The 14,189-nt window shown below is 38.0% G+C and overlaps 2 protein-coding genes across 4 annotated transcripts; one reads left to right on the forward strand and one right to left on the reverse strand.

Annotated features, from left to right (window-relative positions):
• Positions 1 to 136: 136 nt before the first annotated feature.
• Positions 137 to 6,239, reverse strand: cfap91 (cilia and flagella associated protein 91). Of its 2 annotated transcripts, XM_030758717.1 has the most exons (17): positions 6,084 to 6,239; positions 5,909 to 5,985; positions 5,487 to 5,635; positions 5,189 to 5,260; positions 4,953 to 5,009; positions 4,688 to 4,866; positions 3,473 to 3,650; positions 2,960 to 3,117; positions 2,708 to 2,869; positions 2,460 to 2,593; positions 1,891 to 2,004; positions 1,717 to 1,788; positions 1,479 to 1,625; positions 1,184 to 1,393; positions 796 to 944; positions 610 to 701; positions 137 to 430 (listed from the first exon to the last, which is right to left on the reverse strand). In XM_030758717.1, the coding sequence occupies exons 1-17, from the start codon at positions 6,169 to 6,171 to the stop codon at positions 216 to 218; spliced, it is 2,253 nt and encodes a 750-aa protein (XP_030614577.1). In that variant the 5' UTR covers positions 6,172 to 6,239; the 3' UTR covers positions 137 to 215. The 2 variants fall into 2 exon arrangements, with proteins under 2 accessions (XP_030614577.1, XP_030614578.1); XM_030758718.1 differs by lacking the exon at positions 5,909 to 5,985 and having other exon boundaries at positions 6,084 to 6,195.
• A 3,597-nt stretch (positions 6,240 to 9,836) lies between these two features.
• On the forward strand, positions 9,837 to 13,907 carry si:ch211-214p13.9 (cell surface glycoprotein CD200 receptor 1-A). Of its 2 annotated transcripts, XM_030758715.1 has the most exons (7): positions 9,837 to 10,179; positions 11,220 to 11,264; positions 11,914 to 12,219; positions 12,590 to 12,844; positions 12,925 to 13,015; positions 13,103 to 13,145; positions 13,264 to 13,907. In XM_030758715.1, the coding sequence occupies exons 1-7, from the start codon at positions 10,113 to 10,115 to the stop codon at positions 13,330 to 13,332; spliced, it is 876 nt and encodes a 291-aa protein (XP_030614575.1). In that variant the 5' UTR covers positions 9,837 to 10,112; the 3' UTR covers positions 13,333 to 13,907. The 2 variants fall into 2 exon arrangements, with proteins under 2 accessions (XP_030614575.1, XP_030614576.1); XM_030758716.1 differs by lacking the exon at positions 11,220 to 11,264.
• The last annotated feature ends 282 nt before the right edge of the window (positions 13,908 to 14,189 follow it).

Here is a 14,189-nt window from a genome sequence, read left to right on the forward strand (position 1 = left end):
TCAAGCTCTGAGCTACCAAGTGGAAATGTGGCTTTTATTTGAACCCTGACAGAGAAGGTGTGAAAATACTGCAAGTTCTCCCTGAAGTAAGTAAAACTAATATGAAAGCTCTACAAAACAAAAAAAAAAAACAGAATAATGATAATGAAACCTTTATTTTAATAACATATACAACGATTTTAAACATTATATTGCAATGCAGTGCACTAAATATTTCAATCTTCTTTATACTCAGTTTGAGCTTCATGCTGCTCTGCTTCATTCCCCTGCTCCACTTGGCTCATCATCTCTTCCATGACGTGACTGGAGGCTTTTATACCAGGACAGGTACATTTTGAGGCTTCTGGAGTGCTGAGGAGCTCAGAGGGGTGTGGAGTCCCTTGAATGATGCTCCGAGCTGCTTGCAAGTGTCTATGCTGCTTCTGGTGCACTGGCAGAGCGGCACAAAGGGAAAACACAAGGTCAGAAAAATGAGGAAAGCATCTCCCTTTACTTTTATCACTCAACTGACAATGAGTGTTTTTTCCTATTTTTAAAACAAGTGGCATTTATCTTTTACTTCTAAGTCATTTAGTGTTTTTTCATATGCTGCTTATTATTGCTACAAACCTCTTCGCCTGACATCGATCTTCTTCACCTCTGGGATAAGGAAGCTGTACACCAGCTCTGACACAATCTCCTCTGATTGAAGATTATCCCGGCTACTCACACACAAAAAAAATGTTTTTATTCATTATTCTTGGGTTACAATTCCTTGACACAAAACATCAACAGATATTCTAAGGTGCCCGTTACCTTTCCTCAATGGCATAAGCAATGTCGTTGAGCTCCTTTGCCCTCTTGTGGATCTCCTCCCGGGTTTGCTGGTCAGCTATGTGCTCACTGCTCCCCAAGATGATGTCTTCTAAATACAAGTCCACAGTCTCCTGATGAACCTGCACCACCTGTGACACAGAGTGAAGGGCACCCACAAACTCACACACATTAAAATAGTTATAATTACAATAATTTAAAAAGAAATTAGTGAAATATGTCTTAAGAAGACATTTAAAGTTCACTAACTCAGCTTGTTCTAAAGATCTGGTACACTGGCTGCAAATGCTTTGTCACCTCCTGGTTTTTGATCTGCTCTGCCCAATTATGACAAAATAAAAAAAAAAAAAAAAATGACACGTGGACATACTTGTCTGAAGATCTCGTCCTCCTTTATTCGTTTGCGTTCTTCCACCTGCCTCCTTCCACTCTCCTCAGCCTCTCGCAGGCGACGGTCTCGCTCAGCCAGCAGTGTAAAGGCGTGGACCTTGCGCTCCTCCTGGAGATGAATCAGCTCCTTGGACAATGTGTCAAACACCTGTTCTAGTTCTGCACCTACCACTCCAGCTTGAGACGCTTCCTGTTGAAAACAAGGAGAAAAGGGGTATAAAGGCTGACTGACAATGGTCAACTTTTGCCTGCGTGGTCGAGTCTGTGCATTTCACCTTGAGTCCATGTTTGTCTCTTTGTTTTTTCAGCATCATTATGTGCCCTTTGTTAGCCTTTTGTTGCTCCTGCTCTTCCCTCTTCAGAGCGTGGACAGTCCTCAGTTCCTGGATGAGGTCCCGATGTTCCTCCTTGCCCTTAACCATCTTTAGAAAGGCCGAAAAAAAAGTAAAAGGATAAGTGCTCGAAAACTGAACAAGATCAAAGCATTTATGTAGGAATGACACACAGGGGGACCTCATATTGGATTCTTCTTCCTCGCAGTAGTTTCTGCAAGAAGATTACTGCAAGTTCTTTCTCCTCTTCCCCCTAAAAAAAAAAACCAAAGTGTTATTATTGACAAACAGCATCTACAATACACAGATACATAGATTTACGAAGAAAGTGCCAATAACAGAATAATTAGCTGACCTCTGGACGCTCTTCCACTGTGGGAGTGGGAGGATGAGGAATGGGCTTCTCCTTTCTGAGAAGAAAATGTGAAGCCTTCACAGCTTTCTTCATGTCCTGCTCCTCCTTCAGGGCCTGTGGAGCCATAATTGTCAGTATGTCTCTATCTAAAACTTAAGTGATATGCTGCAAGTGGCTCTATTATGCATTTCCTTATTTTCAGACTTATATACAAATACTATTACAACAGACGATGCTCGCATTAAACATGGTCAAAATGTCAAATAATCGGGTCAGTGTATGCACACAACATCCCCATGATCTGAAAGCTCAGGCTTCAGATTCTTTTAAATGCTTGCTTTCTTATTGTCTTCTGCTCTTGGTTCTTATGATGTTAATGAGAGTAGACATGCTTAATACAGTCATCTGAGAAACACAGCGGACCCATTCACCTGCTATTCAAACCTTGGGAAGCTTGTTTCAGACGGTGGGTGAATTGAGAGGCTCCACTGATAAATAAGGATTATTTAAAACTGTCAATGATGCAAAGTAGGCCCACTTTAATGAAGCATATTTTTGTCCTGCTTTACCTTGTATTTCTTCACCAGCTGCACAGCTCTGCTGTCAGGAGGCTTCATTATATCCTTGATGAGTTTGGATTTTGTTTTTTTCACTTCTGGCTTCAGGACTGAAGCACTGAGTTGCAGTTCTAGCTCTTGCAAGCCTAACAAAGAGTTAGAAACACTACCTTAACAATGAAGGGATACTTTTGTCTCTGTGTGCTATATTGGAAATTCCACACAAAATTCAACTTGTCCAACAGCAGTCAGATTCAAACCTTCATATGTGTCTAAGTAGCAGCTTGTTAACAGCTTGCTGTTGATGTTCCTGATGGGAAAAATGTCCCTGCGGATCCTGGGGACATATGTGTGAGAAGCTATGGCAAACCGCTCTAGCTTCCGCTCCTCATTTTTCCTCTTAGCTTCTAATTTTCTCAGTGCTGTAGACAAAAATAAGGAAAAATGAGACAGCTGACAGAGAGTGAGACCAGACCTTGAATAATATACTAGTAGGGTGGTGGATGTCTTACACCTCTCGTAGTCAGTGCGTCTTTTGTTTTGCTTGGTCTTCTTGTCTTCTTGGAGCTTAGAATATATCTGGTTCAGTCTGGCATTTGTTGCGTCTTTCTGAGCCTCATCTCTCTGCCTCAGAAGGTCATTCAGCACCGCTAAACGAGCCTCTTGCAGCCTGGCAGAGAAAATGCACAGTAAAAGCAGAAGAAACTGTGTATGTAGTGTATGTAGTAGTACATGGCTGCAGCATGCAAGCACTTCATTACCATGTGCCACTCTGCTTCTGCATCCAATAACTACTTTGGCTACTTTGAGCAATCAATACAAAAACTGACCGAGTTTATCTGAAATGCTCCTTATGAGAGTGATGGGAGTGACCTGAAACAATGAATGTGTAGCACTTAAGACATGGTGATACTTAGATGTGTGCCAAACTGTGCACCAACATCACTTTAAGCAGCAGTTTGCTTCCCTACTCTTGTGTTCTCCAGTTAGAGATAAGAAAGCATTTGAGGTGCATCATCACTCACTTCTCAATTTCTCCTTCTCTAAAAGCCCACTCTTTGGCCTCCATCTCCTCCATCATGTGCCTCCTCTTGTCGAGCTGGCTCAGATCACTCAGTGGAGGAAGGCTGGCCTCCCAAGCTCGTTTGGCACGTGCCCGCTCTATCATCTCCACTTCAGCTAGGCCTGCGGGCAGACCGTGACCTGAGGTACAGAATGCAGAGATTGGTCAATCATTATTAGCCTATATTTACTTGAAAATAGTACAAAAATAACATATCAAGTGTTGGCAGTGACACATTTAACATTTGTTTTTGTTTTTTTAAATATATGCAAATTTTTAACTTGAGATCAGAAGCACATTCAAAAATGTTGTGACAACAACACTGAAAAAGGTTTGTAATGGTAAAAAAAAAAAAAAAAGTTCATTTTTTGTAACATCTTGCAGTTGAGCTAATTAGTAATGTGACAGGGTATAAAAAAATGTTTTTCAGAGAGAATTAAAGCTGAAGAGGGAACTAAACACTCCAGGAATACATTTCAATTTAAGAATAATGTTTCTCAACACAGAAGTTGACAAATGGAGGATAAAAGATTAAAAAGCATCTCTGTAGTCAAGGTACAAGCGTCAGAACATAAATAGTAAAATTTCTTGGTTTTAAAATTTGATATATGGACTCAGAGGCCATCCGATGGGGCCCAGTAGACATGACTATCAAAAGGGCCCTTCTATATCATACAAATATTAGCAGTGTTATGGTAAAGTGGACAGATGATAAGAGTTCCACTAATATATTTTATAGAATTTTAATTCTATAATATCTATTCTAATATATAGAATAGAATTTTCTATTCTATTCTATTCTGTCATAGGTCTATCTTGTCAAACAAAGTTTAACTTTATTTATGCATTTTCCTTATGAATAGAATTTTAGCTCTGCAAATATTTACTCTGTCATTTTCCACTCATTGATTAAACCTTGCTCCCTGTCATCTGTGAATGATGCTTGTGAAACTGCTGACGTCAGCTATGCAACAATTTGTGTGTCTTATAGAGTGTCTTATAGAGTAGTTAGCTGGTGCAGCAGCATTGTAAATCATGTTTAGTGAGCCAAAACAAAACAGTGGTGCTCAGAATAGGAAGGAGAGAAGAGAGCGGGATGAGTATACTGCCGGGACTTAATGAAGTGGCTGGTGAGTGTACATCATACTGGTAAAGAACGCAATAAATAAGCTTGTACCCCAAGTCAGAGCTGCCATCTGCAGGAGCTCAGAGGGAGTAGTCCCAGGTTGAATCACGTACTCGGGGCTGTATGGGTCTGTCTGTGCTTCACTTTCCCTGTAGTCTGTCTGGACCCCAACAGTGAAGTGGGTGGGTTGTTGCTCAGCATTACTTTTATCAGAGGTTTCAAAGTCTTCTCTAAGGTGACACAAAAAGAGGATATGCCTAATACCAAAACAAGACACAGCAGAAACAGCTGTACAAAGTAATATGAAGAACCTTACCTTGGTAAAGCATAAACCACACTTGGAGGTATCTGCTGAGCAAAGTGAATCAGAGGGCTAAAGGGAACAGAGTGAAACACGAACGTCACAGGCTTCATTGATATTTACAGATGGCAGTATGGCAGTTATCTTTAGTTTGTCGAATTAGGCAAAAGAAAACAAACAAAAAAAATACAAAACTGCTGGACTGAATTTCACCAAATCACAGCCTCAGATTTTGGACTGGTTGATCAAACCGTTTAAAGTATTTGCAGTAATCAGCTCCAGTCACATTGCACTCCTCCCTTTTCAGCCATGTTGGAGTAATCCTGTAAAGAAGATAATATAAATATAATATAAAAAAATGCTAAAAAAAAAAAAATACTTTATGTCTGTAATGAGGGAAAGACTACACCTTAAAATAAAGCAGTGTAATTAATACTTCTTATTCTTCTTCTCCAATCTCATTGTACATCCTGTATAATGACAATAAAGGCATTCTATTCTATTCTATTCTATTCTATTCTATTCTATAAATTGTTCATGTGGTGTTACCCAGCGAGTTGCTGCAGGGCCTCTTTACGCTGTTCTCTGTGGCCTCGCCACTGAAGATCAGTAAAGGCCAGTTGTGGGACTGCAGGGTCCAGTTTAACAGTATAGCGTGGGTTGTCACTAAACATGGATGCAAAATCCGGTATTTTCCTCTGAGCAAAGCAGAGAGAAACAATGTCAGTGCGCATTTCCCATCTAATCTGCTCCTGAAACCCTGAAGGGGGAACAAAAGAGACTAAACCTGCTCATACCAATGAAAAGGTGAAAGAAAATATACACTATTACAATACAAGATAAATATTGCATACTGCAGGTTTAAATTAAACTGAAGAAAAACGATAATATAATAACGACACCATTTTCATCCACCTTATCTTTTATTTAGGATAAAACGTTTGTTGCGCTTAACAACAAAGACGACTTACTACTCGAGACCTTGACGCACAGGCCTTGAAACTGGCCCTGGTGTGGTCTGCCTCCGATGACAGTGTGTGGACCGGATCTGTGGAGGGACAGTTCAGCTAATGGCAACCGAGGCGGATATCAAGCTCAGCAGTTATCTGTGGCTGTGAGCTGTGGGTTAGTTTGAAGCTTACTCACCGTACAAGTAGTCATAAGTCCGTTCACGCAGAGCAGCTGTACCAGCATCCTCCTTCTTGATGAACGTGCGCGTCACAGAAGCGCACATTTTCTTAATTTAATACAATATTTTTTACAGCTAATTTTACGTGCTGACAGCGACTTCAAGGAAGTCTTTTAACACTGTAACCATGGAGACGATAATAAATTGTCCGTCCGGAAGTGGGAGGAGTTATCTTGAGCGTCGGTTTACACGTACCGGGTGGATGCTTTTAGTTTTCTTAAAACAAAAAACAAAAAACAAAATTAAGGCACTTTTCTTTCCTCTCTATTTCAAATAGAACAGATTTTAGTGTCTACCTCTCCACGGGCGCACGTTTCATATGTCTCAATTCCCACTTAGTCTACCTGCACCTCGTGTATTCTCACTTTTTCCAGTAATAATAAATGATGAAAAAAATTAAACAGTTATATTATTATTTTATTTAGGAGGAATTAAAACCCTACTTAAATAACTGCCAAAACTGCTACATTTAATCTTTGAATTTTTTTAAACCAGCCTACACTACCACAAAGGTCATGACCTACATGGCCCACAATATAACCTTCGTAAAAATTGTTAGCCGTGAATGCTGAAATGGTTATGCCTTAGGCTGTGGGCATGATGCAGGAGATAAGCATCTTTTAGTAGGAAAGTTTTTTTTTTTCGTAGTATCAATTTTTGTAAGACGGCAACGACTGTAAAATTCAGGAGAGCAATTCAGCTTTAATTTCATGTGAGTGTGAATGCATATAAGGAATTTGCCTTATTGAGGGAAAAAATGTAAGAGGAAAAAAGTAGTTGCTTAAAAATGTGTATATATATATATATATATATATATATATATATATATATATATATATATATATGTATATATGTATATATGTATATGTATATGTATATATGTATATGTACATATATATATATATATATATATATATATATATATATATATATATATATATATATATATATATATATATATATATATATATATATATATATATATACATATATGTATATGTATATGTATATGTATATATATATATATATATATATATATGCGTGTGTGTGCGCGCGCAAGTTTTCCCACCGACAAAGAATGGAGAGGTCTGTAATTTTTATCGTACGTACACTTCGTACGTACACTGCATTTTATTGCATGAAATAAGTATTTGATCACCTACCAAACAGCGAAGACTGTCAAATTTTGGACAGCAATCTTTTAGAATCATCTATAATGCCAAGTAACACGTACAAAAACCTAGTGATATGGTCAAAATATACAACAAAGAAAACAATACATATGGCACTAGGTTTTCATCAATATAAAATAAATAGTAAATGACTGGTTATGAAATTTACCTGTTTTTAATCCATGATGGCAAAATTGAAAGAATTCAAAAGTAGTGTGAAATGTGAATTACTGTTTCATGGGCATTTTAATGTCTCCACGCACAAGCGACCTCACATATGAGTCAGAGATGATAAAGAGATGATAGTTTCCATTTAGACTAGGGTGGAGTTGTGAAGAGTAAAGCGGTGACCCTGCAAGAAGAGACGATAATGTGGGGTTAAAAAAAAAGAAACAAAACAAGCAAACAAGAAAAACCCCAAACTATTTTCTGTCAGATAGACAGCATAGTTAGTTTGCCAAACTCAATAGTTGGGTTTATAACAAGTAGCAGGACCACACAAGAAAATGAAGAATAAGAGCGATCTGATCAACATAGATGTATACCGGATGACCGGAAAATTATTTGCATGGTGATGAAAATTCTCTTTATGACTCCACAGTCACAGCAAGTAAAGAATGCTCTGTGGAAACGCATGTATGTTATGTAAGTGATCAAGATGATTCACTTCATGTAAAACAAATGAGACTGAAAAATGCCGAATCTGCTGAATCTGAAGCAAACGGCCTTATTCTCTGAATATGATCTTGGCACTGGCACACTAACCTTCACTGGAGCAGAATGGTGAATACTGAGGTATCCAGGAGCATGCTGCGCGCTCCTGTTCAGTCTAATGTTTCAAAACTCTTTCAACATCTTTACTTGGTGTCATTCTGAACAGAAAAATGTTCACCATAAAAGTAAACCAACAGCTTTTCAGCTGACCTGAACTAAAGGCAGGGAAACTTCACAACAAGCAAGAGGTACACGTGGCTGCAATGAGGTCTCAGTATTAGTCAGTAACAACCCAGGACCTTGCATGATGTTCTAAATATCTGAGTTTGGACTTTATCCGTTCAAAAAGCTACAGTATATCTCTACTCAGTTTAGCCAGTATTGATGTAAAGTTCTTTAAAAAAAAAAAAAAAAAAAAACAAGCAGAAGAAGGAGAAAAATACCAAAAAGAATTACACATAACAGCCCCAAATTGTTTGGTAACTACTGTTTTCTTACCATGCAGGGTATATTTTTAGGTAGCTAAAAAAGCATGATTTTAGCATCAACAGGAAGCCACTTTATCAAAGGGAAACTGTGCATGCAACCATGCATACACACATGCACAAGTCTGTGCTTCTAGTTGTTAAAGCCCAAAAACATGTGAGCTCACTCATTTTTTTTCTCTCCTTTTTGAAATTTGAATGTGTGCAATACTGCTGACCAAAGCAACATCAGTTAACAGCTGAAAGATTTGCAGTTTTGTGGAAAAACTAGTTCCCTTGTTCCAAGTGTGCCAGCTCAGAGTCAGCTGAATTTCTGTCTATGCATGAAATAAACACCATCTAATATTAGATCCCAGAAAAAGGAGAACAGCAAGTAGTGCCTGCTTTTAACCTAGATTACTGCATGTCGCATGTTTTCAACATCCTCCCTCTAGATGATATTAGGAAAGGATTAATCTAACTCTGGCTGGTTTAGGTTTTAGTTGCATGAGTTAATACCAGAACATTTTATTCGCTATTTTTGCAGTTAAAAAAAAAAAAAAAAATCTTCTTTGACTCTTTTCACAGTTTGTCAGGCAAAGACTACCCACAAGTGAAGGAGAGCTGAGTTATCATTGCTCATCTGCCCTATCTGAATTTATATGGGACACTTAATATCAAGATTGCTCATTGCAAAATGTACTCATGAACCACAAACTCCGCATTCAGCTTAGAGCCCATAACCACAGACCAGCGCAATGACTGCACCATTTTTGTTTTCAGCTAATGTGCAATCTGCAAACTGGAGATGGAGTCAGTAATAACACCTGCACCCACGGTAACTTTGCATGTAGGCAAGCGTGCAGAGTGCGAGTCTTAAACAGCAAAATGTTCTTACACCAGCAAATACGAGACCACAGCAAAACAAGCAGCACTCCTAGTCAGCACAAATGATTTATACGCCCGAATCTTTCAATGAGCAGTGCGCTGACCACACTTAGTGGAAAACCTAGAGCAGTCGGACTGCCCTAATTTACAGATAATACTTCATTTATATCACAAAAACGTCTAAATGTGAGTAGACAATACAATGTACAATACAAAATTCCAATAAACCCATAATGAATCATCACCTAAACCTGTGAATGTGGAGAATATAGTTGAAAGACATAACTTTGCTCTTTGTGCCCTTCATACCAACTTTTTGTTTTTTGTTTTTTGCGTGTTCATACATGCTACTGTAAAGAGCAGCATGTGACTGGCAAGAAAGGAAACGGGCGTCTCAACTTATGAAACGTCATCCTGTGTGGGAGCAAAAGGCAGATGTCTCAGTGGAAAGCAGTTTGGAGAGGGGAAGACAAAGACGAAGGGAGGGATTTGTTAGTCACTCGACATATATCTCTGTGTCACAGAGGACTTCAGGTTTGTCTGGATGGGTTGGAGGACGTGCTTCACTTAACCTCTGAGCTTGTTGGGGGTAAAAATGAAATGAAAAAATAGCAGAAAGGGGGGAAGATGCCTCTCAGCTTGATGCCACTTTAGACAGTTTAGCACTGACAGTTAGGGTCAGGCCACACTTGAAGTTTTGGTGTTGTGAGCAGCAGGTTTACAGAGGACCACACGAAGGCAAGCAGCGATGAGAGCGATGATGTGGATGTATCTCGTGATCCTTTTCTTGTCTGAAGCACGGAGCATGGAATCAGGTTTGACACGCTGACACATTTGCTTTGCTATTTTCATAACTTCCACAAAAGTGATAAATTAATTACAAATTCCAGGGAAACTCGTGTGAGTTACAACAACACCAATTTATTGGAGACATTTCAAGACTTTGCAAATGTCATTTTTACCCTTTTTGTCCATAAAATTATGTTCTGTGAATGCATCTATAGTTTTGTATCATATCCAAATATATACAGCATGCATAATAATAGAGGAAATCAGTGTTAACTTTATGGCTCATTAGTGATAATTGGATGAGTAGTAAACTATAAGCGGTTATCCTCCTGAGATTTCTGCTAAATGGGTATACTCTGATTCATAGTGTAGACAGTGTGTGGAAAGAATTTACATGAAAGTGGGCCAGTGCAGAAACTCGTACAGGGGAAAGTGTGTTCCACAACACGAGGCAGCCCCGTGTTTTCTGAATGAACAAACTGCATGGCGCCACTTTGTAACTGAAGTGGAAATTTTGATTTCAGATCAGGGGAACTCTATGATGTAACTTTTTCTGCACTGTAAGGGGGTCTCTGTTTGAGACTTGTGGTTTTGCTGCCTCACTTTGTGCATTTTTTTTGGTTTTACACCTGCCAGATGTAAACAACCCACTGTCAACATCCACCCTGAATTTTCCATTTCATTTATACAAAATAAAAAGAGTCTGTGACTGGCTTCTGGGTAACATGGAAGACTATCAGTAATATTTGATGGTTTTATGAGGAATTGAACTTTAATGTTATCTAACCCCACCTTCAGTAATTGTCATGTTTTGCTTTACAAAGGCTTGTGAAAAGTGCTGTTTGTCTCACAACTGTTTGTTATTTAACTCTCATGCAGGGCCAATCAATTCACTTTATATCTTAACCAACTAATTAGCTAAACCTCCACTAACAGATAAGTTACCATGACTGTTACTCTGCTGACTGAACACTTCAGGATGAATATTTTATTGCTACATAATTACTGAAAAAAACAAAAAATCACTCTACTAACTGTGTCCTTAATCCACCTCCGTCTCTCTCAGGAACTAATTCAACTTCCCCTGCGAACACCAATTCTTCTTTTTCTGGTAAAAGTCTTTCCCCCGTGTTTCTATACTGCTGTTGTGCATTATGAGTAAACTACTAAGAAACAATAATGAAGTGTGGCCAGTAAAAACACAGAATGTGAAAATGGGTCCTTACTGTGATTAATTCCTTTTCTATTGCTTGTTTAATTTCAACTGTTGCATGCTTTACTTGAAATTTATTAAAACAAAAAAAAAGGACCTTTAAGCATTGTAATATTATTTTATTATTTGTTAAAGAAAAGTGTGGTCATTATTTATTTATTTCTGGAATATAATAATAGTCTTTAGCCAGTGTTTTACCGCTTTTCATTCGCTTTCCCTCTCACTTTTTTTTTTCAGTAGAATTTGAAATAATTTTCTTTTGGACCGATAATTGGACAAATCTGACAAAAATATAAAGCAATCTTATGATTTATTTTATAACTGTGTTTAACTGTGTTTGAACTTTAAAACTGAAGGAGGCGTATTTGTTAAATACTTTCTATTAATTTTTCTTTCCTGTCTTCTTCCCGTGCAGAATAAATTCTGTTTTCTTCAATTGCTCTTGCATTTTTTTTAGTGTATATTAGCAAAACCATCAACATAAAACCCAAATAATTCAATCTGAACAACATGTAAAATTAATTCATGCACTCTTCCTTTTTTCCAGATTACAGAAATGAAGTTTTCAGTAATGGGAGTGATGTTAACCTGACATGCAGTGATAAGTTGTGGAATGAGACATTTTATGTTTTATGGGACATAAAACTGGTCAACAAAAAATGCATGATAAAGTTTAACATTGACGGTCAGAACATAGACTCCTGCAAAGATGGCAAGTCACTCCGAAACACATCCAGCTCTCAGCCATATCTACACATCCCAAATTTCTCAAAAGATGATGTGGGGGTCTACAACTGTGAGTTTGCTTACAAAGGAGGAGCTACAAAGTGTGAAATCAATGTGGCTATTGTAGGTAAGACTTTTTTAATTAATCTTGGTACCTCCACTGTCACATATAAATGCCGCTAGTTTTACTTAGTCTGAAACATCAGCTTATAACTCATATGGGAGTGAAACAGACATTCATGTGTGTTTTTAATGGCACCTTTTATCAAATCGACTATGCTTTTCTAGACCCAAACAGCGACTTCACTGCTGACATTCTTCATTTAAATATTTTAGATATTCAGTTTGAAAAAGTTAAAGAACAAAGAAAAATGCCGGCAAGGCAAATAAAACATGGCAGTCCTACTTTTCTAGGTATGATTAAAAATCTCATTTTGTGATGTGGTTAACTTCTAATAAAGCAAGCTGTTTGTTTTGTTTTGTTTCTCCTGCTTTAGTTCTTCCCAAAATGGATGCCTGGTTAGAGCATAAAAACAACACAACGGTGGCAGTGTGCAGAGCTGAAAGAGGATATCCTGCTGTCAACATCAGCTGGAGTCATACAGGAAGTCTTCCAGTGCGAATGTCTAAAAGAAATGGACTTTTTACAGTAGAAAGTCGGCTGGAGCTTCCTGAAGCCATGGGTCCAAATAACCTGAGCTGTATAATCAGTCAACAGAACTGGAGCATGACTCTGTTTCCAAAATTTCAAGGTCAGGTTTCTACAAAGTGAGAAACAAAAGTTATCAATGATGTCCATGAAAGTATTAACAAACACTTATTTGTCTCCCAGACCCTCCTGTTCCATGGCTGTGGATACTTACTGCTGTGATGATTACTGTATTTTTGGTGGGATTCTTCTTATTTGTGGTCATAAAGCTGAGGTAAGAAGTTTAATTTAATAGAAATGGAATCAAAATAATCCCTTCTTGTCCCGGGGTTACTGAACACGTTTGTGTGACTTTTGCCAGGCGATACCAGCAGTCAGATGTCACACTGTCCAAATCTCCACCGGTAGGTAACACAGCCCGTGTTTTATAGTTCTGGTTATTTACTGCACTTTGTCGTGTTTTGTTCAAGACACCGCTCTCAGTTTTTCTTTCTTTTTTTTTTTCTTTTTTCTTTTTTGTAGCTAGAGGATGTGGAGGAAGTGGAGCCCTATGCTAGCTATGTTCAACGTGTGAACTCTATCTATAATTGATCTGCAAATATGTTCCCATTAAAAAAAAAAAGCCTTTGCACATGCATCGTGGACATGAACCTAAATGCAACAGGTCGTTGTGAGAAACTGAAGGCTGCGAAACTGAGAAAAGGTGAAATAGTAAAGAGAGAGAAAGATCAAAGATTTCCTGTGATAGAGGAAAGTTTCTCAGCTTAAATCTGTCCTAATAAACACTTGACTGATGGGATGGGGGATGTACCTGATGTCTGCCCACTGCTCTGTGTGGGTCTCATGGAGAACATTAACAATTACTACAAATGCAATGAACTGCTGAACTGGAGAGACTCTTGAACCAAATGCAGCAGGTAGAGACTACAGAACTACAGATGTTTGATAATGCTGATGAATACATTGGCTATAATTATGTACAAATACACTTATTTATACATTAACAGTAAATAGATGGTCATCGTTTATATGGAATTGTGTTGGAGTGAGTACAGTGAAAGCACCAAACAAAGAAAACATGCATTTCTGTCGCACAACTGCCTCAAGATAATGTGGATAATGTCATGTATTAATGTCAGAAAATATGACTGTTTGTATTAAAGTATGTTTGCAAATGATAATTTCATTTTAGCTACATTCTTCAGACTTAGGAACAACACTAGTAATGCTACATAAGAGCATCTAACAAAGATACGGTGGTTAATGACAGTTGTTTTCAACATTGATACTGTGGTATGTGTGGAGATGAAGGTATACAGCAAAAAAAACAAAAAACACAGTCAATACTATTTGTCACCTGTTTGATAGTTACAAGTGATGAAGCTTAAAGATAAAAGGATAGCTTGTGAATTTTTTCTTGATACTCTCAAAGGGACTGAATATATTAA

Source organism: Archocentrus centrarchus, chromosome 21 (assembly GCF_007364275.1).
Source record: "Archocentrus centrarchus isolate MPI-CPG fArcCen1 chromosome 21, fArcCen1, whole genome shotgun sequence".
NCBI classification, from domain to species: domain Eukaryota; kingdom Metazoa; phylum Chordata; class Actinopteri; order Cichliformes; family Cichlidae; genus Archocentrus; species Archocentrus centrarchus.